Source organism: Notothenia rossii, assembly GCF_949606895.1.
Source record: "Notothenia rossii genome assembly, chromosome: 5".
NCBI classification, from domain to species: domain Eukaryota; kingdom Metazoa; phylum Chordata; class Actinopteri; order Perciformes; family Nototheniidae; genus Notothenia; species Notothenia rossii.
Genome location: NC_136903.1, coordinates 32,595,322 through 32,622,821, shown reverse-complemented (window position 1 = coordinate 32,622,821; position 27,500 = coordinate 32,595,322). Strand labels below are relative to the sequence as shown.

The window sequence follows — 27,500 nt, the reverse complement described above, 5'->3', positions numbered from 1 at the left end:
ACGCTCTGCACAGAACCACACAGCACCTGCTGAATAGATGCTAGATTCCCTGTTTAAATTCTTGGAAGCATTGTTGTCATGGTGTTGCCATTGGTGCTGGGGCACATTCACATTCATTTACGAAACATTTATTTAATCAATAAGGCCTTTAGCGAATACTTCACCCATAAAATGATCGTTTGTTTATCTTTCAATCAGCCTGTTTTATTTTTGATGCAAGATAAAACCGTGATATTCTAGCATGCCTCCACTTTAAACAGGGAATCCAAAAATTAGAAAAGTTTTGAGGAATTTAAATAAATGGTTAATCGTTTAAGAAAAACTACGTAAAAACGATCTATTTACTTCCACATAAACTGTATCATGAGTTGCACAGGCTACTTCTTGTTTGATTGTTTTAAATAGTAAGGTTTTAGTGAAAACTAAAAGTAGTAAGAATATTTGATAAATGGGACTTGGAATATTCTGCAGGAGTTTGAGATTTTGTAAAATAATCTTTTGATATAGTTTTGCTATTGATGACGGCCCCATTTACTTCAATGGATCAATAATTTACTCCCATTGTGGTTTCTTCGTTCACTGACGCATGCGATAGAAACAACCTTTTCTTCTTGAATTCAAGGTAAACCTGGGCGAGTTCTTTTATATAAATGGTCATTTTCAGGGCAAAGTATTCCTTTAATCATAGTGATGGAGCTAAAGATGTATTGGTAGAAGAACCATGATCCCTGACTAAGGTGTTCCAGCTAAAATACCAAGATATGTATGGATAACATAAGTAAAGGAGCGTTCAGTTTGATTAACACCGTGTATATCACTGACGTAGTCGTCCTGTCTCTCCTCCTGTATGTGGAAACAAAGAGCACCTTATGACGCCCGGCCGTGTACCGCACATTCCCTCTGCAGCAGCACAGGATGCAAACTCCCATCCTCCTCGTTTGGTTATACAGACTGAAATATAACACATTTCATATTTAGACAAGAGCTTTCTGTTTCTCTGTGTGTTATCATAAGAAGATAGGCAACACTGGCAGCTGCGTCACACAGAGCAGGCTTTGTTCTGCCCGATACAGTATGTCAAAGTTTGTTTTTCTCACTAGCCTCCACAGTGAAAAATAAACCAAAGAAGGAAAGTAAATGAGGCCAGCACTTAACAACATACATGTTACTGTAGTACCTAAATATGTAAAGAGATATCGATATGATCAATCATCTAATCATGAAGAAACCCATCTATTTTTTAAGTTAGATTGCTAATTGTTTAAGATTTTCAGTTTGATATCATTGTAACTTAAATGTCTTTGGACTATTGGTAAGAAAATTAAGCAATTCTAAGACTTTCTATTGTTTTGGTGATTCATTGATTGTGAAAAATTATTATCAACAGTTATGAAAAAGACTTGTGACAAATGTAGGAAATGTAGGCCTATTAGGTTACAGTACATTTATGTATGGTAAAGGTAACATTACACATGGCTGATCTTGATCAATAGGAAGAAGTTCACTTCTAGGGTAACCTCCTCTGCTAGCTTGCGCAGCTAAATACAGCTATTATCTGATTGGTTGTACGTCGAAAGGTCAGCAGTTACTAGTTCAAATTTGAAATAATAGGAACTTTGGGCAATTTGGAGTCGGCAGCACCGCTCTCTTGATAGAAACGGAACGACAGCGCAGGGCCGCCTTACTGCGTATCATGTAAATGCAGCTTCAGGCTATGCTAGTATGCTAACAACCTTGAAGTACAGTATATTGACAATCCTAACTTGTTTAGCTGCTATCGCGTTTACCATGTTCACCAAGTTAGTTAAGGGTGTTAGCATGTTAACATTTGCATAATATTACGACAAAAGTACAGTTTAGTTTAATAGGAATGTTTTTGTTGCGTGTTATTTGTAATGGAATGGACAGTTAAACAAATTACAAAATAAAACATGATAAACGGTTAAAGCATTTTAATTAATGCCAAGGGGGAAATCATCTTGTGGAATCATTTTCCTGCCAAATATTGAAGACAGTATTTCTCAACTCTTGAAAAAAAAAAAAACACAACTTAGAAAATACTGCACAGCACCAAGATAACCAGGCTTCTACATTCATCCAGATAGTTACATTGTTTTATGAAGTAAATGTGCACATTTCTTCGATATCAGTTTAAATGTAAACACATCCTCCTGTGCCAGCTGATTTGCCAACTTATGTCTTTCCCTCTTGTGTCTTGAGTTTAACCTCTTGCACCAATTGTTTAACACACGCATGCATGAACAGTGCCCCCCCCCCACACACACACACGCACGCACGCACGCATGCACGCACGCACGCACACACACACACACACACACACACACACACACACAGGCTTCAGCTGGTTCTCCCTAACTATTGCTCTGTGTTTTGCATTATTGGCTGTGTGACAAGGTGAACTTGTTTGAATAATGATACCTTCACGATGCAGTAAAACAGCAATTCATTCTCTATATGTCTGTCAGTGTGTTGAATTGTATGGATTAATGGCATTGAATCATGTTGTTGCATTTTGTTATACATATGTTACGTCTCATAACCTGCTAGTTTGGCTGCAAAACAATGTAAGAGTTGTGTCAATGTTCTAATGTTTAAGTAAAGGAACTGTTGTTTAACTTTATTTATTTCTAATTTCCCTTTCTTGCAGCCATGCAGCAGGCTATGACAGTGAACCCAACACCCCCATGTTGTACAGCTGCAGCACACAGTACCGCATACACACCCATGGAGTGTTCAGGGGCTTACAGGTAGGACTCATACATCACTTCTACTGTACGTGTTGCTTTTTTTCTTCTTTACCAGAGTTGGGATGTAACCAAGTACATTTACTCAAGTACTTTACTTGAGTACAATTCGGAGCTACTTGTACTTTACTTGAGTATTTCAATTCAATGCTACTTTATACTTCTATTCCACTACATTTAAAAGGGAAAACATGTAATTGTACTCCACTCCATTTGTTAAACAGCTTTAACCCACAAACTTAAGCTAGTGGACTAACTCTTTAAGTCACAATATTACATATAAATATAATGATATACACACATAAAGTATATTTTTCTGGACTTTGATTACTTTTACCTTTTATACTTTAAGTACATTTAGCTGATAATACTTTTTTACTTTGACTTAAGTAAGATTTGAAATAGAGGACTTGACAATAATGTATTGGTACTTTTATTCGAGTAAAGCATCTAGATACTTCTTCCACCTCTGCTCTAATATCGAATGGTCATTATACTGTAAGGCCACAAGGACTTTTTATTTTCAGATTGTTCTCTTAATAATTCCACAAAGGTTCCCTTGTAGAGATACCTAACAAAGACTTGAGGAAAAATGCATCGATGACAGAAAAAAGAACATATTTTTGGAGGACGTAGATGAGTGGTGGAGAGCCTGATGCAATGACCAGGCCATGTGAAGAGGAAATACTCTATGTAGCAGAGATTTACAAATACCTGCACACACACAAACACGTTGCATACACACATGCAGGTTTTTTTTGTAAGTCAGCTCAAGAGGCCAAGAGCAATCTTTTTCCACAAATCCATTAGCAGTGGAGAAACAGACACACATGGAGGTACACTGGGTAAAGATTCCGTTTCCATTCGAGGATCAGCATGTTAATCAATCATTAGATCTTAATTATTGTCTGTCAGCAGCTGCAGGGAGCAGAGATTCTCCAGACCTGCTCTCTGTCCACAGCAGGGCTTTCTGAGAACTTTCTTTTTTTCCTTTAGGTCCCTGTTTCATCATTCACCCTGCCCCTTTTCTTTCTTTCCTCCTTTTTTTCTTATGGTAATACTCACACAATATCTAGCTCAGTGCAAAAGAATAAACAATTCTGATTATTATGCCTTTAAAGTAGTTTAAGAGTTGGTAATAAACTAGATCAAATATTAAGTTAGAAAGTGATGCTTTTCTACTAATTAAACCTAAAGGGATTCAAATATTTCTCAATAACTGTCAAAGGGAAAACAGATAACAGCAATGGAATTGCATTTTTCATTAATATTGATTTATGACTGAATAAGAGCTAATACTACCATTTTGATGTTGGGAGTTACTTAAAACTCCAAAGTGTTGAATAATAAACAAATAAATACATATGAAATAGAAAATCTGATCAATACATTTTGTAAAATATATATATAGCCTACATATATATATAGGACTATGTATATATGCAACCCAGTCTCATGGCATTTCGTGTTCACCAACACGATTTTCCCCTTTTTTCCGTGTTGCACAGCACGATTTTAAAAGCAATGTATTTCTACTGGTAATGTGTTTCGTGCCTGCAGCACGTCTTTTTCTCCGGTCGGGTCGTGGAGGACCGGAAGCTGTGTGGTTCATAAAAACATGTTCTTACTCGCCACAATTATTGCTTTTATTTTAAATCGTATAATTTCTGACCTTTGTTGCCGTCTGTGAGGAAAAGAAATGGGGCTCAGAGCCTCAGAATACTGAAATCTGTATTTTTAAAATATTTTTTTCCTTCTAATTTGTTCACACTGTTATTTACTCACCAATAAAACACAATTATCCTTGCTTTTCTTTATTGGCTTAATTCCAGAATCTCAGGCTTTTTTGGCGTCCGTCAGGAACTGAATTTCAAAATGAAAATAACCGGAAACAGACGTAGGCCTCTAGGAGTTTAGGATGGCCGAAGACACTACACTACCCATAATCCCCAGCTATCGTTTAGGACTACAGTCCCCGTGATTAATCTTCAAGCTCTGGGATTGGATGTTGGAGTGGCAGTGCGCCAAGGTTACACCGAGCGTCAAAAAGCTGTTTGAAATTGAACGAAACCACGCCAGACAATCCAAAACTGGAATCGAACGCCCCCCCCAGAACTACTCATGCTGGCTATTGTGTTTCGCAAAATGTTGTATCGGACGTCTCTACTGAACGTTTTCGTTTTTCCCACAATTAGAAGTTGCCAGTATTAAACGCATTGGTGTTATCAAATGTAAAACATATACTTAATAAATGGGTGAAAATCGCTTGTGTCCATAATGCGCAGTATTAATATATACCCACGTGACAGCTCATTGTTACTTTGTAATTCTACTCCACTACAATTCAGAGGTTAACCTGGTATTTTTACTCCACTACACTTATTTGAGTTACTTTGCAGATTCTGATTAATGATGTGAAATATAAACAACCCTTAAATCAGACTTTAGTTACACCTGAGTCAAATTCAGGGAAAGTGCCAACAATCAGGAGAGATATTTGATAGTTGGTGCTTGAGAAGACTAAACATTTATCTGCAGATCTCTATAAAGTATATTAATTACTCGTTATTCTCTACTAATAGTTAATTAAAAACTGTATATAATTGCTATTTTGCACATCCCTTTCAAGATTTTCTAAGGTTTATTGACATATCATATACACAACTCAACTACAGTGTATGCTACAGTGCATTACAAGACATCTATCAATATGTGTGTGTCTACAGAAGGTCCAGTTGTGATAGACACGGTTCGCCACTGGTCTCTATCTATCCGCAGCCAGAGAAGAAACGAGTGCTCAGGGACCGTCTGCAAAGTGCAACTCCGAAAAAAGAGAATACAATAATATGCAATCACAATTATACAGCTTATTACTACCAAACTCACTACACACATCAATAGTCTCCTGTGTGTCATACTACAGCAAGGAGTTTGGAAGAATATGCTTTTGAATAATTTTGGAGAATATTTATAATGTAAAATCTTCAATAAATGTGGCATCATCTTAAATAACTTTACGATACAGTATATTTCTACCAAAGTCACTTTTTGCATTGTTGTTGTTAGCATCTGGGTAGCTAGCTGCGCTAACAGATATTAAAAGCTGTTTCTAAAACAAGGAAAGGGAGAGCTCTGTGCTGTCAGACTGAGAGAGATAACTACAGCTCAGTGAGGTAAGGGAGTGTTTAGATAGTTAACTTTAGTCTAGTTATCTCAAGTGGGTCTCAAACGTTTTGGTCACCATTTATGAGAATAAATGAAAAACAGTTATGAAATACTATATGACAGTAAAACAAGAATACAGTTTAAAAGGTGAGTGATTTGGAAAATATCCAAAAAGAAAATCTGTTTACAGTTCTGTTTCTTTATGGATGTTTAGAGATGTATCCATAAATACATTTTTGCTCTCAAAGTGCACCAGATTGATGCATTTAACGTTTTCCGTGGACAGTCCCCGTTTGTATTGGCCTGTCACCGGTTGAAACTGTCCCCGGAAATGTCCCCGTTCTTTTTTTAAATATACGTTAAAAACACATAGCAAGGTGAAATAAAACTTTTCATGTCAGGAAACACTGGGTAAACAGACAGTGGTCAAGCCAGCCCCCACTTCGGAAAACACAGTCAAGCAAGCCCGCACGTTGTATTGCGTTGCGCGATTATCCTATGCATTACGGTAGAGGCCTGTAAAAACTGCCTTCAAAATAGAAGCGTTTACTCGGTCAATAACAAATATACCTAAAAAACACACCAAACATATTCATATATACTGGAGCTTAAATTAAGAAATATGTACTATATAATGTGATCAATAATAATTTAAAACAAACTAAGTATAACTACCACATTATAACTGAGTGAATGTAAAATGTAAGTAGGCCTATACAGTTATGAAGACATATCTGACATTTCCACTGGGTGACTATTTAAAATGTATGTTGTTTAAAATCTCAAATTAGATCTATTGTCCATCTATATTTTGATTATTATTTAATGGAAACCGTCCATAATGAAAGATTTATTCGAAGTCAATCAAATACTTATTTCACTTCAGGGTGATAGCAGGACACCCAATCTAATCACTCAGAGAGAATATGGACAATCTGATGTAGAATTTCAAAATAAAATACTTTTGAAATCTCATATATGAGCTATCGTCGTTCAAATGTTCGAATTACATTGAACCAGAATTGTCCCCCTTTTTTCTTTAGCAGTGAAGAAAATTGGATATGTTAATGATATATTGACCGCAAAACTCAAAATGTCCCCGGTTTTAATTTAGAAAATCTGGTCACCTTAATTTAACTTCAATATTTAAACAAAAAAAAATCTTCCGGGGGAGCATGCCCCCGGAGCCCCCTAGAGGAGGCGAAACCCCCCCCCCCCCCCCCCACAGTATAAAATAGCACTTTACCTCTGTTTACACCTATATGCCATTTTATATGCTGTGAGCTGATTATCGAGCCTTCATTCATTGTAAGAGTCGCGGGTACACTGTGTATGTGCGTATTCCACTGTAGCGCCTGGTACATTAATGGGAAACCCTAGTTTGTACATGTTCAATACATTTGTAACACTGTACACATGAACGTTTCTTTTTTCGGTTCACCAAAAAAAAAATCTCACTCCAAGCTGAACTCAAACGTTGGCAGCCTGCCCCTGGATAATAGCAATTTTAAGCAAGCTCAACTGCTAGGAATTTTAGCCTGTTAGCACCTGTTAGCTTGAGCGACTAGAGGCTGCTGTTGTAAATAAACACACAGACACAGAAAACCTCTTCTCTTTTATTTTATTGACTTCACATGCTAACTTCTTCACCACTTTACCAGCGGCGCAGGGCTGTGAATGTTAATTATTCCTCTGAATCAACGCGAAAAGCCAGTAGCCTACTAACAGTGTTAGCTTGTTCTGTGTTTCAAGGTTAGCTTGGCTGTGTGTTAATAGAGAGAGTCATTTTCTGTGGTGCTTTAGCAAACAAATAGAAAAAGATGAATGTTCGCGTGTCGGATTGATATTAAGTAAAAGGGTTTGTTTGAAAAAAAAGGATTTTATATGTATATTTATGATGCAGATCCAAAGCTTTAAAAACAAAAACAGGTCTATATTTCATACATATTTATTCTATTTCTGGCAGAATTTTTTTTTCTGTTGTTAGTTTTTTGACATGCAATCAAGGTTTTTTCATAATGATATTATATTATATAATTATATGATAATAATCATTTTTATTTTAGTACTAATTTTGTGGACAATAATGTTTTTTAAAGAAAATATAAACACATTTTTAGTTAATTAATTAATAATATATTATTTTACCACAATGACAACTCATTTGGAGAATAGTGTAATAAAGTAAGAAGAAAGCCGATTTTATCCTCCAAAGAAGGACAAAAGAAGAACATTTGTTATTTCTGTTATTGTTCTGCAGCAGCCTGCGATGGGTCGCTCGGTTTAAAAGGCGTGACTAACAGCTCCCTCTGGGCTGCAGTCAGACTGGGGTCATTTTACTGCTAATTCCCATCTAATGAATACATGATCAATTTATTATAATGATCCCCATGAGCCAGACACATCACATGCTCTTATTTACACACAGGACAGATTTAATTGCCTGTTTTCTGACATTCTACTGGGTCGATTATTTTGGCTTTAAATGACAAGTGTGTGTGTGTGTGTGTGTGTGTGTGTGTGTGTGTGTGTGTGTGTGTGTGTGTGTGTGTGTGTGTGTGTGTGTGTGTGTGTGTGTGTGTGTGTGTGTGTGTGTGTGTGTGTGTGTGTGTGTGTGTGTGTGTGTGTGCGTGCGTGCGTGCGTGTGTGTGTGTGTGCAGGATGTGCGGCGGGTGCCCAGCATTGCTCCAGCCATCGTGCGGTCAGAGAGCAGCGAGAAGCGTCCCTTTATGTGCGCCTACCCAGGATGCAACAAACGATACTTCAAGCTGTCTCACCTGCAGATGCACAGTCGCAAACACACAGGTGAAAGCAGCAGAAATGTAACACATTTACTATATAACTACTTTCAGGTTTTTCTGTTGTGTAAAACTGTTAAAGTGATGTCTCCAATGGCCCCAATTTCCTGATCTGCTTTCGCCAGAAAAGACTTGCTAGGATGTGGGATTGGTTTATTTAACTGTCAAAATGAAGAGCCAGTGTAGCTTTAGCGTTACTTTGATATTCTAAAGGTGTAAAACACAACTCTGTAGATAACACCTGCTCAGAAAGAGTCCCATCTCAAAGATATTCAATTTACATCAAATACAAAAACATTTTTTAAACCATCAATAGTCAACTGTGGATAAGTTTATTATTATGTAAGTTAATCGTTTATTAGTTATGACAATGCTATAATTTATGTTATTTTCAAAGTGTTTTATTTTTATACTATACTATAATAATTATATGTGTGTTTTGTTGTTATACTATATACTATAATAATTATATGTTAATAAATACCTTATGATAAACATCTATATACATTATAAAGATAGTGGGACCAGATATTTATTGCACATGTTGTAACTGGTTTTTAAACTTCTTAACCTTTTTGTGATGACTATTTTAAAGTTTCACATGTTGAATAAAATACTTTGTTAAAAGAATTGCATAAAAAAGCATTGTGTGAGAATAATTTGGTTATAATAACAAATACTTAAAATAGTATTAAATGCATGAAACAATACACTGTTATTACCAAGGGCGGACTGGGACTAAAAATCAGCCCGGGAATTTCACCCAGCACAGCCAACGTAAACTGTCAACGGTGGACGAACCTCGCTGCGGGGAAACGGTGGACCTAGTGGCCCGATCGGTGTGAGCCGAGTGACCCGACCGGCCCACTTCGGTACCGGCCCATCGGGATTCGTCTCGAACGTCCCGATGGCCAGTCCGCCACTGGTTATTACATAGTTTATTTATGTTATATGTTAATATAATGTAATTGTTATTGTCCCTCATCATTTATGATACAAAATATACTCTATAAACAAATTATTTCATATTACACAAGTATGCAGTGGTGCAGGAATGAGTCCTAAACCCTGGACATTTGTTAGCATTTTACCACTTCCACTGGTGAATGTTCAAAGCTTCCTTGTGATTGCTAAGAACTCACTCAATGAGAATAATGGTAAATGGACTGTACTTATATAGCGCTTTATCAGGTCTTGGACCCCTTAAAGTGCTTTACATACTACAAGTCATTCAGTCATTCACACCTCATTCATGCAGAGCAGGACTTGCTCTGGAAAGCTAACACTCACACACATTCAGACATTGTGGCCAATGCTATGGGAGCAACTCAGGTTTAAGTATCTTTCCCTTTTCAAATGACAATGTATAGAATTGTCTGTGTCTCTGGTCTTTGTCCAGGGGAGAAGCCCTACCCATGTGACTTCACAGACTGTGGACGGAGGTTTTCTCGCTCCGATCAGCTGAAGAGACACCAGAGGAGACACACAGGTTCGATCAGTTCCACACAATCCCTCATTGTTTCCCTTTCACTTCTTACTATTTATTCTCTCCACTTGCTCTCCTCTCTGTTTGCATGACGGCCATTTTGTGGACAATGCAGTTCCTTGAAATGCACATTTCATTGTGTGTACACTACAGTGTTGCACTACACACTGAACTCCTTCAGATACAGATGCTAAAGGCTGGACAAACTGTGGAATGGCTTCTTGCAAACCTCTGTTCTACTGTATTCTTCTATCTCCCTGTCTGTGTGTGTGTGTGTGTCTGTGTGTCTGTGTGTGTGTGTGTGTGTGTGTGTGTGTGTGTGTGTGTGTGTGTGTGTGTGTGTGTGTGTGTGTGTGTGTGTGTGTGTGTGTGTGTGTGTGTGTGTGTGTGTGTGTGTGTGTGTGTGTGTGTGTGTGTGTGTGTGATTGTTGGTGTATTTGTGTGTCTACATTTTTGTGTACTGTATGTGTGTGCGTCTGTTTGTGTGATGTTGAACATGTTTCTTCTGTGTGTGTCTGTGTGTGTGTGTCTGTCTGTCTGTCTGTCTGTCTGTCTGTCTGTCTGTCTGTCTGTCTGTCTGTGTCTGTCTGTCTGTCTGTCTGTCTGTCTGTCTGTCTGTCTGTCTGTCTGTCTGTCTGTCTGTCTGTCTGTCTGTCTGTCTGTCTGTCTGTCTGTCTGTGTGTGTGTGTGTGTGTGTGTGTGTGTGTGTGTGTGTGTGTGTGTGTGTGTGTGTGTGTGTGTGTGTGTGTGTGTGTGTGTGTGCATGCAAACTGTACATGTGTTTAGGAGTTAAACCATTCCAATGCGAGACGTGTCAGAGAAAGTTCTCTCGGTCTGACCACCTTAAGACACACACCCGGACTCATACAGGTAAAACAAGTGCGTAAACTTTTATTTTTCCATTTCTTACTCAATATTTGATGTGTATACATTGCAAAACATTACAAGTAAATTCATTTTTAAAACATACTATTAGATGAGTGATACAGTGATTTAGTAGATAGAGTGTTAAACGTATTTAGTCCATTTTATCTTTCCTTTAGATTATAATCTCCATATTATTCTAATATTTCTCTGCTTTTTCCCTTTTTCCCTTTATTTCATGTTTTTTCCATCCTTTCTCCAAATGCTATTTCCTCCTTTTCTCTTTGTGTACCCTCCTCTCCACTTCATCCTCTGTCTCCTCCATACTGTCCATCATCAGGCGAGAAGCCGTTTAACTGTCGGTGGCCCAACTGTCAGAAGAAGTTCGCCCGGAGCGATGAGTTGGTGCGACACCACAACATGCACCAGAGGAACCTCACCAAGCTGCAGCTGGCCATCTGAAGCCTCCGTCAGCCCGTATCGCATTTGAAATGTAAACATGTGGGTTACATCTGCTTATATTTTCTGTCTATGGTTAATCCAAACCTGGTGACCCCATTTGCACCCGAGAAACTAGCCCACTGAGAGCTGGAACCAGAGGAGTCCTAATGGGTCTCTTGAAAAAGTAGTTTTACACCATTATGACTTGTGGAACTAGATACCACAGTATACACTCTGAGTGAAAAGTCTTAACATGTAAAGAATATCTGGATATGAAATCTAAATACATGCTGCGCTTAGAATTAAAAAGATAAAGCTGAAAATGTTCCATATTTTTATTATAGCCGACAAATCCCATTAAAAGACCAAGACCAGTAATACTTTAGATCGTGTTTAGACGACATTAATACATTAGATGGCACCACTTTGTTGATACAGCGGGTTGCCAAAGACAAGGTAAAATCAGTTGTAAGATTATTTATTATAGTATTGAAGTCGCATTGTATGGGTGTCTGATACACCTTCAAACTTAACAAGCTCAGCTGCTTTTAGTTTTTTTAACAGCGCTGTTTTTGCTGAATTTGTTCCGACTGAAGATGTAAATCTTACAAAAGGGGTAAAAATACCTATATGTAATATATTTTTATATTTAATAAGGCTAATCTTGAATCTTACTCAAACAGAAGTAAATATTGCATTGGAACTACTTTCAGCTTCAGATAAACTGCATAACGTACATTTGGCTTAAAATAAATGACATGTCTATGGCCATGTTCATTGTGGAATATTTGTTGTTGTTCTTAATATTTCAGAACAACAGTTCAAGTCTTTGACATCATTTTTATTAAAAATCGCTATTATGATTGTTGTGTTGTTCCCTTCACTGTAGTGCGTTATAGGTTTCTGTGCATGTGAATGGTCAGAAAGTTCCCACTCACTCCGCCTGACATTTTTTTTTTCCGACACCTCTCTAATCGACTGACCAATCACAATAGATCTCACCAGCTAACCAATCAGAACCGTTGGGCTCTGGTTTCAGACATAGGGTGAAAAGAGGTGCTGCAGCACAGACAGTATGAGAAAAATAAAGAGCTTTTTGAACATTAGAGCATGGAGACATGTCACAGTACAATACAAATATGAACCTGGAAATTAGCATTATATGTCCTATTTAATAGAACTCATAAATGTTTGGCTTTGGTCTTTTTATGGGATTTAATAATAAATAACATCCAATATCACCTCACTTATCCTATAAAGAAATATGTCCTCATTCTGAATTATAGCATCATAAAGTGAGTCAGTAAATATGAAAAGAGTGTAGTTTTTCAGTTTTCTGTTTACCAGTGTCCACAGGCAAAACATGCATTTATTTTACGGAGGATTCCATATCCAAGTGTTGGTATCTTTGTACTCCAAGACTATCTAATCTCAAGCAGAAAGGTTTCAATCTAATCTATAATTTTATTTCATTCATCCGTTGTTATTTCTTGGCTACTTCTACCACCATGTGTACAGTGAGGTCAAAGGTCTGCTACATATACGCCCCTGTAGCTTAGCATCTTTTAGCTGTAAATATTTCTTATGTTAATCTGGGAAGGCTTATTTATTATCTTCATATGGACAAAATAGCTTTCACTCCAATAAAGTAGTGAGATGTTTTTTTTCAAGTAGTGAGGTGTTTTTTATGCCTTTAATTATAGTTTTTTTTGTCATAAAAGATAATGCTGGGTTTGATTTAAAGAAATACAAATAAGTGAATGATTTGCACCCTGAGCAATGTTTGCAAAGTAAGCTTCTGGTGTCTGGTTAGGATAAAATACGCATTGCAAACACAAATATGCCATGAGGCTGTATTTAAAAAGCTTTTTTATTTTATTTGAGTAATGTAAGGATTAGATTTGTCTTTCTTCTCAAGCTCTTGCAATCGTCTCTGTGGTGTGTAAATATTGCTGGACTTCTAAAATATGTCTGTTTTGTCAAACTGGCTCTGTGGCCGGGACATTAAGGTCAAGATGTAAATAATACTTCTACACCATGGGAACTGTTTCCATGGGGGAATAAATATGTAACTTAACTGATATATTTGACACTTTTCTTTGGATGGATCCAGGAAGTGTTTATACTTCATTTCTCCTTCTTTCATGTGTATTTGAGTCATAAAAAAGCAAATGTCAGTTAAGCAATTTGTACTCAAAAGTGTGAAAACAACTGTTTTTTCTCTGTTTAAATGTAATGTGCCTGTTTTAATATAGTTTCCCTCTGTGGTCTTTATTTATACATTTGAAAGTTTCTTTATGGTTTAATAGTAATCAGAATGTATTTACTAGTTAGTTTTATCGTATAATCGTCAAGTCTGCAGTGTAAAAATGTCAACTCGCCCTCACATACAACGTTTTTTAAATCCATCCTTATGAGGGATAACATTTTGTTGTGGAATTTGCCACTACCTTGAAGTTACTATGTGGTAAAACAAAGATGTGGCAAAGACTAATCCAAACCTATACATCAGCTGACCTTGACCAAGGTCTCGTACCATAACAAACACGAGAATCTTTTCTTTTTTTCCTGCAGGATATCCTGTCTTGTTTGTGACTAAAACGAAACTTTCCTATTAAAAACAGAATAAAAATATATATATAATAAAAAGTAGGTTTATGAGCGACAAGACAAAAGCACTAAAAAAACCATTCATTGACATAAACAGTTGTACAATCCGCACACACACACACACACACACACACACACACACACACACACACACACACACACACACACACACACACACACACACACACACACACACACACACACACACACACACACACACACACACACACACACACACACAGTACCATCCACTTTCCTCTCTTTATCTCTCACCAGATTCCTCATTGCATTCCTTGGCTCTCAAAAAGAAGAAGCCGTAAAGCCAGATCAAAAATGAATGTGTTTTCTCTCTCATGCTTTTACTTCTAATTCCTTTTCCGCCATTAGCTCCTGCTTTAAAATGTTTTACCCTTTCGACCTTCGATTTCACAATAGCTTATGAGAATACTTTTTAGGGAGGAAATGTCGTCAGTAAGATGACAGTTAACAACACTCACATGCATGAAAACAATAACTCAAAATGTTCTCAACCAAAAGTTAGTTTTTATGGAGGGATGAAGCAACAGAGCCGAAAACAGACATAGACAGATGGAGGTACAGATGGATAAAGAAAGATACAGCAATGTTTCTTTTGTGAACTTTTATCGTAAGTTTAGCCAAAGTGTTAGTGTAAATCAGACAACGTGTCCGATTCCCTCTGTGGAAATCCCCTGAAACTCCCCAGGGCTCTGGTGCTATATCTCAGCTGTCGGACAAAGCCTATATCTCTCATCTCTCGCTGTGTGTTATTTTGTGTGTAAGTGTGTGTGTTTTGGTGTTTCATCTCAGTCCCAGCCTCATGCCGCTGAAGGTCTTTGAAGAGGGAGAGCTGGTCAGTGTAACTGTGGTTTTGTCCACTTTTAGAAGTCGCATAACATGCTGTATCTAAATGTTCTACTTAGAGCAGATAATGAAAACATGGATTAGGGCCCCTTGAAAAATACTGAGGATAGAAGAACCCATCTTGAGGTTGCCAAGTACAGTAAAAAAAACTTTTGTAGTGTTCAGTGAATAAGAATTACACCTTACTTATTTCAACCTGCTAGCAACTAGCTCAATCTGTTGTCAGTCACAACTATAAAGCTAGCGTGCTAATTATAGCCTGTTTGCCAAAAACAACACCCAAAATAAATGTATTAGCAGTTTTTTAAAGGGGTTTCTTTAAGTAACCCTGAATAAAGTTGTTACCAACACCAGTGTAAGCTAAACTGTTATGGTTTACTTATAGTGACATTTTAGGTGTATTTTGCAGCTAAAAAGCTTTTTAAGTTACAATCTTTCCAAGGTCTTTGACGATAGCGGGTATTTTCTGCTGTGTTCTTGGATCTTCCATTTCCTTCCTTCGTAACTCCACTTTAGATGTGGGTATAATTCAAAAGATGTCATAATTTTCCGAGATACACATTTTAAAAGGGAAGATAGAGCAAAATAAATAAAAATAAACTGATAAACATTGCGTGAGTAAAGCAGCATCAGAGTAGGAGGGATGAAAAGAAACTGGGGGAAGGAGTAAAAGACAGTAAAAAAGAGACATCCTCTGCGGTCATGTTGTTCTGTGGAGATGAGACTGTGGATGTTTAGATCCTGGTACGGCTCAGTACAACCCATTACCCTGAAGCTGAACACACACACACACACACACACACACACACACACACACACACACACACACACACACACACACACACACACACACACACATACACACTGGAAGTGCTCATTGCAGTTTGTTTCTCAAGAGGCTGCATTCCTTCACTTACTGTCAAATACTTGAGTCAAGAGGATAAATGCTGACATGAGTACAGCAAAGCCACAGCAGGAGACATTTATATTAAAAAGTGATGAGTAAACAGAAAAGATGATAATATTTGGGTATTTAGCCTATGATTTAAATAATTCTGAAGACCTTACATAAATCAGTGACACTAATTACCTTAAAAAGAGGCAATTGGCATGCAGCCTTTACCTGCAGCTTCTCTGTGTTTTCCATTGTGTGCCCTGGGTAGAATTTGGAGGAAAATATGTTTTATTGCTTGATGGCACAAAACAGAAGGCAATGTTTCTCCAGCCCTAACATGTTGACAGTTTCTGGCAGCGGCACATAAAAGGAGCTAAAGGCTGATGGACAAATCACTTCCGACGTGGTTATCCTCATCTGGAAAGCCAAGAGAACAACAAGCCAACTCTTAGCAATGGATGTGAGACCTTTTTCAGCCTGTCTCCTAAATATTAAAGAAGGGATTATATGTGCGTATATGAAGGCCACAAGGCTGAAAGTAAGCATGTTTATTTGACACGGCCAGAATAAATTGGGGAAATTGAGCTACGTAATGGGAACATTATTTTGTAGGAGACAGGATTGCCTTCGGTCAGGTAAACATCAAGCAAAACATCTTCAAAAAGGATAAAGAAGTGTCCAGTGTCAGCTTGAAATGCTTTAACCAGACTGATTAGCAACAACACACATGCTCAAATCACACACTCTTGCATTTCTTCAATATACCTGGTTTGGATTTATATGTCTTTTTTAAAGTAACATACAGTATAATGATTATTATCATCTCAGAGAGGTACATTAATAATACTGACATGGCCATAAATATGAAAGATATGGAGGCAAACATATCATTGTAAGTCATGGTAGTAGATAATTAGGTTGCATAAATTACAACCATCCAGTCTTTAAGTTTGAACAAACATATTAAATGATGGGCCCTGAGAGGCAAAATAAGGTGTTCAAATATTCTGCCTTATTAAAATAAAGAAAATGAGTTATGTGCAATCTAATCTTTGCAGAACTATGTCATACTTGCTCATCAGTGCACAACAATTGAAATGTTTTGGATGCTTTTGTGGTATTCTAAAGATAATCCCTCGTTTAAAAAAATCCCCTTTGTGGATTAACATTGTGAGCACTCATTGTGATGTAAAAGTCCAATGAAACAGTTACATAAATAATTGAAATAAATGGTATCCAACCCAAATGGTTAACACAGTACACTGAGGCTCCCACTGAAGCTCATATTTGAAATCTGCTCTGACAGAAGAAAGCAAACAGGGAAAGGAAGCCGATGCACTGCAGGGGTCAAAGAGGTCAGAGCACACGTTCAAGACATCTTCAAATCATATGATCGATATGTCTACACGCCAGCTGCTATTTTGCCCTATCCTCTCACATGTGAATGCTTCTTAGCGGTGTGAGGGAGAAGAAGGTGGACCACAGACAAAAACAGAAGAGAATGATGAGATGTTATCAGACAGTATTTTATGTGCTTTTCCCTCCTGTCTCTGTGCAAGATCTTCAGGAGAACTATTTTCTATTAACCATCAGTTGTGTTGTGCAGAGGTACAGTAGGGTTAGTGCACAGTGGAAAGTTTTCCACTGTGCATTAACCTTACACGTGTTAATAGAAAACCATTCCAGGTGAGGACCTCATGAAACTGACTGAGAGAAGCCAAGAGTGTGCAAAGCTGTCATCAAGGCAAAAGGGGGCTACTTTGAAGAATCTAAAATAAAAATCATATTCAGGATTTTTTAACACTTTTTTGTTAACTAGATAATTCCATATGTGTTCTTTCATAGTTTTGATGTCTTCAGTATTAATCTACAAAGTAGAACAAAATGAAAATAAACAAAAACCATTGAATGGGAAAGTGTGTCCAGACCAGTACTCTATATGTAATTCCATGTAATGCATTCATATTTGTTTAATGAAACATTTTGACTTATTTAATGTTTTGTTTTTCAATGTGAAGAAAGCTGTTTTTTACCAAATGTAATGCTTATCCCCAAATGATTTGAGGTCTGTTCCTATTTTTTCTAATTGTTTATTAAGTCAGGACATTTATTTAAATCATGACACATGTCTTTCTGTCTTCACAACAAGTCAGGTAACCGTCTGGTTTCCCATCTTTTTCACAGCTGTTGAACCAGGCCATAACGTCTGTTTGTGTCACTGTGTGTCTCTTTACATGGTTATTGTTTATTTAATTGAAGTCTCTTTTTTTTTTGTTCATTTTGTCTGACCCTGTGGTCACTCTGTGTCTCTTTGGAGTTGTTTGTGTCTATGAAGTTGTTTTGTGTCAATCTCCAATTATTTTTGTCTTTGTCTTTTGTAATTTTATATCTTTCTGTAGTCGTTTTGTGTACAATAAAGGTTGCTTCGGGCCCCTGATACTGTGGGCCCCTGTACTCCATAGGACTGTTCAGTAACCCTAACCCATATCCATCAATTTCCAATCCACTGAAACACAAACCCGATCTGCACCTTTACCGTAATGACTGTAAAACTCTCAGTAACAACTCTTTTACAATCTAACCACAGTTTAAATGTTGCAATAGTTCATAACATGGATTTAAAAAAACACTCTTAGTTTCACTTTCATTTATCTTGAAAGCTAACACACGCAACAGTGTGACTCTCTCTAGCTTTCGTTTTTTGCGTTTTCCGAGGCTCACAGCTGATCTGAAGTCTGCTTTGTGAGAGATCAGTCAGCTGGGACTCGCAGCAGGTGTGTGACAACATGTTTTCCTGGGGGGAGGACAGTCAGAGGGGCTTCAGGTTAAAAGATGACTCAGACACGGTCCCCCCTACAGCAGAGGGGCTCCATCATCTCCAGCTCGGGTATCACATCACGGCTCTGTCTGCGGGGCGCACTGTGCTCACTTTCCTCAAAAGTAATGGCAACGCGTTCATCATCCCCATCAGAGAGAGCCCAGCTGGGAGCAGAGTGAGAGGAAAACAGGGTGAGTGTTAGTCCAGATACTCTTCTGACGCACGAAGAATTAAAAAGTAGAATAAATGGAAATACAAGATACTGTACAAGTATCTCAATATTGTACTTAAGTACAGTACTTGAGTAGATGTACTTAGTTACTTCCCCTCTCTGATGAAGGTGGAATCTCTGTATTTGAAAAAAATAAAAGCCATAACATAGAATGCTGATAATATGACGAAGAAAGTATGTAAACACATGTAAACTATGAAAAAAGTAGGTGAGGTCAGCAGTTTGACGTCCTGTGGGATAAACTGACCCTGAGTCTGCTGGTCTCGGTCCTGATGCTGTGATACTGTCTCCCAGACTGATGTGGATTCATTCATTAATGCCTCATTGCTCATACGCAGATAAGACAATTAAGAAAAGAGCAAACTACAGGTCTCCATGGGTGGAATGTGACCAAATTGGCTCCTGGGTACAGACATGTAAAAGACCCCACCCCCTGTGATAGGAGAATACAAATAGACTGTATAGTTTGTTTTCTTTTTGTTGTTGCCTCGTGTCTCTTTGTGGGCATTTTGTGTGTTTTTGTAGAAGTATATGTCAATGTGGAAATAATTAGATCATTCTTTATCTTAGTTTTATCCTCTTTTTATAGCCATGTAATGTGTCTCTTTGAAGTGGTTTGTGGCTTCTTGTAGTCCTTGTTTGTCTAGTTATTATGTGTATCTTTTTTGTAGTATGTCTCCTTGTCGTCATCTTTTTTTTTTTGTGTCTCTTTGAATTAGTTTTGTTTCAGTTAATAATCCTTATTTTTATTTCTCTCTGTAGTCATATTGTGTCTCTTGGGGTCATTTTATATATTTTTGGGTAATTTTATGTTTATTTTGGGTTGTTTTGTGGGGCCCTGACACTTTGGCCTCTGTATTTTGTAGGACTGTTCAGTAATCCAACTTTATCCATCACTTTGCCTTCGACTGAAACACAAACCCGATCTGCACCTTTACCATAATGACTCCCAGTAACAACTCAGGACAGTCATAAAAACATTCTTTTAGAATTATAAACAGTTTAAATATCGCAATAATCATAATAAAGTCTTAGTTTCACTTTCCTTTCTCTTGAAAGCTCACACACCAACGCCTCAGTGATACTCATGTGTTTTCTTGGCATGGTCCAACTCAGCTCAAAGCTGATCTGAAGTCTGTTTTGTGAGGGATCAGTCAGCTGGGACTCGGCAGGTGTGTGACAACATGTTTTCCTGCGGGGAGGACAGTCAGAGGGGCTTCAGGCTAAACATACTTAAAAGTACCAAGAGTAAAAATACTTGTTATGCAAAATGTTTTATAATGATTGATCATGAAAGTGTTCTCAAAGCTGGTAAAGGTGCAGCTAGTTTGAATGACTTTGTATACTGCAGGGTAGCTTGTGAATTTACTCCAGGTGGAACTAAAGTCTGATTTAAGAGATGATTACATTTCACATCATTCACCCACATCAGTAAAGTAACTAAAGGTATTAAATACATGTAGTGGAGTAAAAGTACACCATTTACCTCTGAACTGTAGTGGTACAAAGTACAAAGTAGCACAACATTGAAATACTCAGTACTTGAGTAATTGTACTTAGTTATTTTACAGCACTGTAATTGTTTTACTATTTATATGTATGTGTTTGAGTAAAATAACACTTTTAATACGTGGTAGAAGAAGTATTCAAATCCTTTACTTCCGTAAAGGTACAAATACCACACTGTAAGAATACTCTGAAGTAAAAGTCTGGCTAAGAAAATGTTACTTAAGTTAACGTATGTTGGTACAACCAGCAAAATGTAGTAAAAAAAAAAAAAAAAAAATTAAATGCACAAAGAAAATCAAATTATTTAATATGAATTAGAAATGACTTAAATGTTCAGATGCGCCGATAAATCCTGTCATAATTGGATATATGATTAATCAACTAAGCTGTTCTTGGACAAACTGTTGGCTAGTTTAATTTGTAACACAATATCATATTTATAAACTCTTGTGTTTTTTATACCATAATATTAATTTGTAGTGTAACTAGTAAATTCACTGTACATTCTAGTCAAAGTTGAAAGTGAAAATACGTATATGGACTTATTTACATTTCATCACAGCATGTCATCTATAAATTAATGACAACATTCCTACAGAATTCCATATAAAAACATTATCATTTAGATGTATTTGCAATTGGTTAAAATAGCAAATAATATGCTGGTTTTCAGAAATTCAGATATTCCCAAGAAAATAAGTTCATATTCATTTTCAAACAACACAATACTTATGTTTAAACCTATCAAGGGCCCCCAAAAAATGATATAGAGGAATAACCCTGATTTACAATCACAGCTTTCATTTACGTTTGTAACCATCCATATTTGTCTTGAGTATGTCTGAGGTGTTCAATGAACAAAATGGATGATTTAGCATCTTTTTCTACAGTTGTAAACAACCAGCTGCATCCCTTACACCTGCTGTGTTTCTGTGTTCTCTCAGCGTTTGTGAAGTTTAAAGACAAGATAAAGGCTGTGAGTTGTGGAGATGATACGGTCACACTGAAGTCCAAGAGAGGACGAGTTCTCTGTCTGGACAGAAAGCTCGTTCCAAGGTAAGGAGCTACTGAGGTTATGCTGTCAATCAGTGTCCTGAATTTGCAAGTAAATGTATTAAATTGTGAAAATGTGTCTTCACTTGGATTCTTGTTCTCTCAGGCCTATGAAGATTTTGTGTACAGTTTCTCAGGTCGTCTGTGGGAGCCATCATTCAGTCGCCCTGACCAAAGGTACTGTAAAGGCCACGGTGCAGGCGGGGAGCCATTTTCCATACATTTGGTGGTCACATTGTACGTGATAGGCTGAGAGCCGGAACATCTATAAGTAGTTGACCAAGAACAACCGAAGCAGCTAGATAACCAATCAGAGCAGACTGGGCTCTGGTTTCAGACAGAGGGTGAAAAGAGGTGCTGCAGCACAGGCAGTATGAGAAAAATTAAGAGCTTTTTGAACATTAAAGTATGGAGACATGTCACAGTAGAGACACTACATAATATTATGAACCTGAAAAGGAGCATAATATGAACCCTTTAAATGTTATTTTATACTTTTAATGCAAATTCATGCTTTTTTTAGGTTGATATAAATAATTTGTATTTTGTTTATTTTTCACTTTATGTAATTTAAAAATAGAACAACTGTCACGGAAACCACATTTTCCAGGATTTATGATCCTAAGGTATGGACGTCGGCTCCAAAAAACCTAGTATTGGATGGACGGTGATAATAATAATAATAATTAAAGCTGCAAGCAGCGTTGAGCAGGTCTTCGACGCTACGCAGGCTGTTGTCCGCACGTCGACGTGTGTGTCTAGGTGTCTCGAGGACTCGGCCATTGGCAAATGTGGGAAGTTTCAGGCCGATCGGACAATGTCTTTGAGTTGCAGCAGTAACACAAACATTGTGTTTGATGGCGGGAGATATGTCGCCATAGCAACGGCATTTGATGACACCCAATAATATGCTTAGATGTGTTGAGGGCCGCATCTTTATCAAACCTGTGAAGTTTTGTGCCGTTTGGAGCATGTTAACTGGAGTTATGAGAAAACCGTGTTTCACGGCGATCATTTTGTTACCATAGCAATGACATTTGAAGAAATCTCAAAATTGACACATATATGTCTTGAGGGCTTGATGGTTGGCACACATGTGAAATTTGAACACTTTTTTACCATTTACACAGGAGTTATAGCAATATCGTTCTTAACGGCAAGGGAAGCGTTGCCATGGCAACAGCTTTTGAGGAAAACTCACTATTGTCATATTGAGGTGTTGATGGCCGGACCATTAACTGTCATCTGAAGTCTGGTGCCGTTTGGACGATTTTTCATTGAATTAGGACAACACCGTGTTTCATGGCGAGGGATCTGTCGCCATGGCAACGGCATATGATGACACCCCATAATTGACATAGAGCTGTTGAGGGCCGGACTAGTAGCCATGATTTTAAGTCTGGTGCTGTTTGGACGATTTTCCATTGAATTACGACAACACCATGTTTCATGGCGAGGGATCTGTTGCCATGGCAACAGCATATGATGACACCCCATAATTGACATAGAGCTGTTGAGAGCCGGACCATTAATGATGGTCTGAAGTCTGGTGCCGTTTGGAACCTTTTCCATTGAATTACGACACCACCATGTTTCATGGCGAGGGATCTGTCGCCACGGCAACGGCATATGATGACATCCCATAATTGGCGTAGAGCTGTTGAGGGCCGGACCATTAATGATAGTCTGAAGTCTGGTGCCGTTTGGAAGATGTTTCATTGAATTACGACAACACCAGGTTTTTTGGCAAGAGATGCGTTACCATGGCAACGAAATATGATGACATCCCCTAATTGACATAAATCTGTTGAGGGCCGGACCATCAATGATAGTCTGAAGTCTGGTGCCGTTTAGACAATTTTCCATTGAATTACAACAACATCGTATTTTTTGGCGAGGGATGCGTTGCCATGGCAACGGCATATGATGACATCCCCTAATTGACATAGTGCTGTTGAGGGCCGGACTAGGAGCCATCATATGAAGTCTGGTGCCGTTTGGACGATTTTCCATTGAATTACAACAACACCAGGATTTTTGGCGAGGGATCTGTCGCCATTGCAACGGCATATGATGACATCCCATAATTCACAGAGAGCTGTTGAGGGCCGGACCATTAATGATGGTCTGAAGTGTGGTGCCGTTTGGAAGATTTTCCATTGAATTACGACAACACCAGGTTTTTTGGCGAGGGACGCGTTGCCATGGCAACTGCATATGAGGACATCCCATAATTGACATAGAGCTGTTGAGGGCCGGACCATTAATGAAAGTCTGAAGTCTGGTGCTGTTTGGACGATTTTCCATTGACTTACAACAACATTTTTTTTTTGGCGAAGGATGCGGCATATGGTGAGATCTCAGATTTCACTTAGAGCTCTTGAGGCATGGACCAGTGATATAAAAGTGAAGATTGGGGGATGATGGGACCGTGTCCATTGGAGTTACAGCGACACCGTGTTTAATGGCGAAGGATCCGTTGCCATGGTAACGGCAAAATAAGTAGCATCAGATTTGACCTAAAGCTGTTCAGGGCCGCAGTGTTAACCATGATGTGAAGTTTGGTGGCGTTCTGAGAATGTCAGTTGGTGTTATGACATCATCGTGTTCCATGGCGAGGGACCGCCTAGCATCGAGCGAACGCGAAGTTTGGCGCCAAATCACGGCTACAGCGTGCGAAAGAAAAAACTTTCCGTGATAACTTTTAATTGCCCATGTCTAGAGAAGCTACCCGGCGAATTTCGAGTCGTACAGACAAAGTCCCTAGGAGAAGACAGATAAATCGCGTTTTTCCGACGCCAAATTCAAAATGGCCGACTTCCTGTGTGTTATTTTATATCCCTCCAATGGGCTTTTTGGTTCGTCTCCGCACCCTAGATATGCGTAGCGAGTTTCGTTCGTTTACGTGAAAGTTAAAGTAGGGGGAGTTAACGTTAAAAACGGAAGTGGGCGTGGCCTACGCAATCTTTGACGCAAACCTCACTGTAGTCGCATGGGCTACCTACTGCCATGATTTAGGCCACTTTTAATGGGCTTTTGCCCCTCGTTTTCCCTTTTTTTTTGTGGGTTTTGCATGGTTATCGCTCGCTTTGCGAGCGACTAAATTGATCGTAACGATATCAATTATGCGAGTTACTGGGATCGCGTCATGATTTCCGAACCTTTTCTGTGCTTTTGCCGATCGTTTTCTCTGTTTTTGGGTGTTTTTCGCAGGTTTATCGGTCGCTGCGCGACCGATTTCAATAGGATCTTCCCGACCTAGGTCTCAGACCCTAATAACAAAACCTGTCTCTGAAAAAAATCATTGATTACAAAGTAGTTTGCCAACAAAAGGTGCATTAGGGAAGTTCTACACGACTCACAGTGTTTTCTCCACAGATGGTCAGGTGTATACATGGGGCCAAGGCTCCGGGGGCCAGCTGGGTCTGGGGGAGAGGCAGCCCAGCGCCACATCCCCCCAACACCTGAACTCTCTGTCAGCGGTCCCCCTGGTGCAGGTCGCTGCAGGGGGGGGCAGAGCTTCGCCCTCTCTGTCTCTGGAGCGCTGTTCAGCTGGGGCAGCAACCACTGTGGGCAGCTCGGCCTGGGAGAAACTACAGGTACATGTACTATTGACACAGCACTAGCATTTAAAACCTATTTATACTATTTACATTGTATTAGAACTTGTTATTATTTTTTTACAGACAGACATACACCCACTCCTGTTCATTGTCTGAACTGGAAGAAAACTACCCACATTTCCTGTGGAAAGGACCACACGGCCACTTTGACAAAGGTTAGATTCCTGATTTTGGCCCGACCTGCTCTTAGGTAACTTACTTACTTACTAAGTGTTACTAGCAGTGGCGGCTGGTGCATTTTTCTCCGGGGGGGTTCTACCAAAATGTAAGCAAACTTATACACAAACTCAAGACATATGTCATATTATAGCGCAGGGCTAGCTCAAAGGCACACAGCACTTGATACAGTCTATTATTTTAGTGTCTCTTTTTGTCAACCTCCTTATTATGCTTACAGATCCCTATCCTGTAGCCTTCATTGGACAGCTTTGGCTAGACATTTTTAAGACTTCAACGTCACGCCAACTTATATACATATTCAAAAATATAGATTCAAAATTGTACAAGTTGAAGCGTTTGTTTTAACAGTTTGCAAGACCGCAGGTACTTGCCTTCAAGCAGAACAGGGGCAAACAAACTCAGAGGAGTGTTTACGTGTTCGGTTTAATGACATAAAACGTCCTCGACAGCTTCTGTAGTCCTATTCAGCCACTTGTTAGCAACCATCGTTTTTCAGACACGTAGACTCTTCAAAAATCACCAGTGGGGTCACTGCTGATGTATTTAATGTCGTAGAACAAAACGTGATCCGTCTCTTACATTTTTGTCAACCACAGACCTTATTTCCAGCTATTTTCCAAAATCCTATGGAGAAATCCCGTTGACTCTGAGACGAGGGAACCGGTAGTGGTAAAATGCTGACTCACTTCCGGGTTTTAGGACTCGTCACTGCACCACTCTATGGGCAAAGATTTCTGCGCCCCAAGCAGGAAACACGTGACTTATCAGTAACTTTAGACATCGTAAAACAATTTGTATCTATATTTTATCGTAGATTATACATTTAACTGACACCAGCTATATAATATGTACCTTAGAAAATGATTTTTAATGACAATCTAGAATGTGGGAAGAAGTGGGGCGGCGCCCCTAGCGCCCCTATGGGCCGACCACCACTGGTTACTAGATGTTGTAAGGACTAACTTCACACATTTCTTTATTTTCTTCTGGACAGCAGACATAGTGTACATGACAATATTCAAATGTGCTCATCAAATCACATCCTTGTACAAATGCAATAGGTTTTCAATGGCTCGGAGAACCAGAGGATCTATTTTTTAAAGTAAAATTATATGGCTAAAAGCGCACAATAAACACAACAAACGCAACAAACAAACACAATAAATAGTCCAATATTACTTACAAGTAATTTTTCTCTACTCGTAGTAATCTGCTACTTTTAAACCTCCAAAAGTTAAACATGCTTTAACAAATTATATTTTGGCTGCTCGGGGTAAATATGGCGAGATTTAGCTAACAGTTGCTTATTTTTATATCTACATATATATCTTAATATAAATACAAAAACATAACGGAAAACATACTACCTGCTTTGGCTGAAACAGTGCTGGTCAGAGCAGCGAGTCTGAACCAAAACAGTATGATAAAAGGTTGTAAAGCTATAAAAATGTGCGTAGAAGAGGCAATAGCCTGACTTAAGGACCTTGTATGCAATACTGGAACTTCTAAGACCCCGTCCCAAGAAAGTCTAACACAACCCCTGTCATAGATTTGTACATGTGAGACTGATGGTTGTCTGGTGGCCTCCTCAGGACGGTGCAGTGTTTACGTTTGTCTCTGGTGAACATGGACAGCTCGGACAACAACTCATTCAGAAATGAACTAAGACCTCGGCTTGTTGCAGAGCTCTGGGGGGCAAAGGTCACCAAGATCGCCTGTGGAAGGTACTAGTATATCTCACCTTTTATAAAGCAATCATTTTCATTCAACTACTGCAAGACGCCGGTGAAAGTGTGTTTATGTCTCCGATATTATTAAAATGATTTGCCATTTATTAAGACATCACACATTGGTTTTGACGGACTCCAAGAGGGTCTACTCCTTTGGGTGTGGAGAGCAGGGGCAGCTGGGACACGGAGAGGAGAGTCATCCATCTGTGCCGCTACCTGTTCAACTGCCACAGGGTATCTACACAGTGAAAAATAGATTAAATATTGCAAACGCAATGAATGACTTCACAGTGATTTCACCTTTATTCTGTTTTTATTCCAGACACCAATGATGTAATTAAAAACATCTTCGCAGGGGGAAACTGTTCATTTGCAGTTTACACGTCTAATGAGGTACCAGCAGAAAAACATACAGTGCAAACCATAATGGTCATGGGTTTAATCATGTT

At 38.5% G+C, this 27,500-nt stretch overlaps 2 protein-coding genes across 6 annotated transcripts in view; both read left to right on the top strand.

Moving 5' to 3' along the window:
* wt1a (WT1 transcription factor a) overlaps positions 1-13,799 on the top strand; it is a 27,771-nt gene extending 13,972 nt beyond the window's left edge. For 2 of the 5 annotated variants that reach the window (XM_079684193.1, XM_079684195.1), the window contains 5 exons: positions 2,669-2,768; positions 8,591-8,735; positions 10,128-10,217; positions 11,001-11,084; positions 11,419-13,799. In XM_079684193.1, the coding sequence (XP_079540319.1) occupies positions 2,669-2,768; positions 8,591-8,735; positions 10,128-10,217; positions 11,001-11,084; positions 11,419-11,540 (541 nt within the window). In that variant the 3' untranslated portion in view covers positions 11,541-13,799. Of the gene's footprint in view, positions 1-2,668; positions 2,769-8,590; positions 8,736-9,500; positions 9,654-10,127; positions 10,219-11,000; positions 11,094-11,418 lie in introns of those variants that run through there. The other 3 variants (XM_079684192.1, XM_079684194.1, XR_013808637.1) reach the window with 2 other exon arrangements.
* A 4,578-nt stretch (positions 13,800-18,377) lies between these two features.
* The window catches only part of LOC307038792 (E3 ISG15--protein ligase HERC5-like), a 22,285-nt gene continuing 13,162 nt past the window's right edge, over positions 18,378-27,500 (top strand). The window contains 10 exon segments of the mRNA XM_079680469.1: positions 18,378-18,915; positions 21,410-21,521; positions 21,625-21,695; positions 24,897-25,028; positions 25,031-25,117; positions 25,205-25,296; positions 26,914-26,961; positions 26,963-27,045; positions 27,161-27,285; positions 27,374-27,444. Coding sequence (XP_079536595.1) covers positions 18,693-18,915; positions 21,410-21,521; positions 21,625-21,695; positions 24,897-25,028; positions 25,031-25,117; positions 25,205-25,296; positions 26,914-26,961; positions 26,963-27,045; positions 27,161-27,285; positions 27,374-27,444 — 1,044 coding nt within the window. The 5' untranslated portion in view covers positions 18,378-18,692.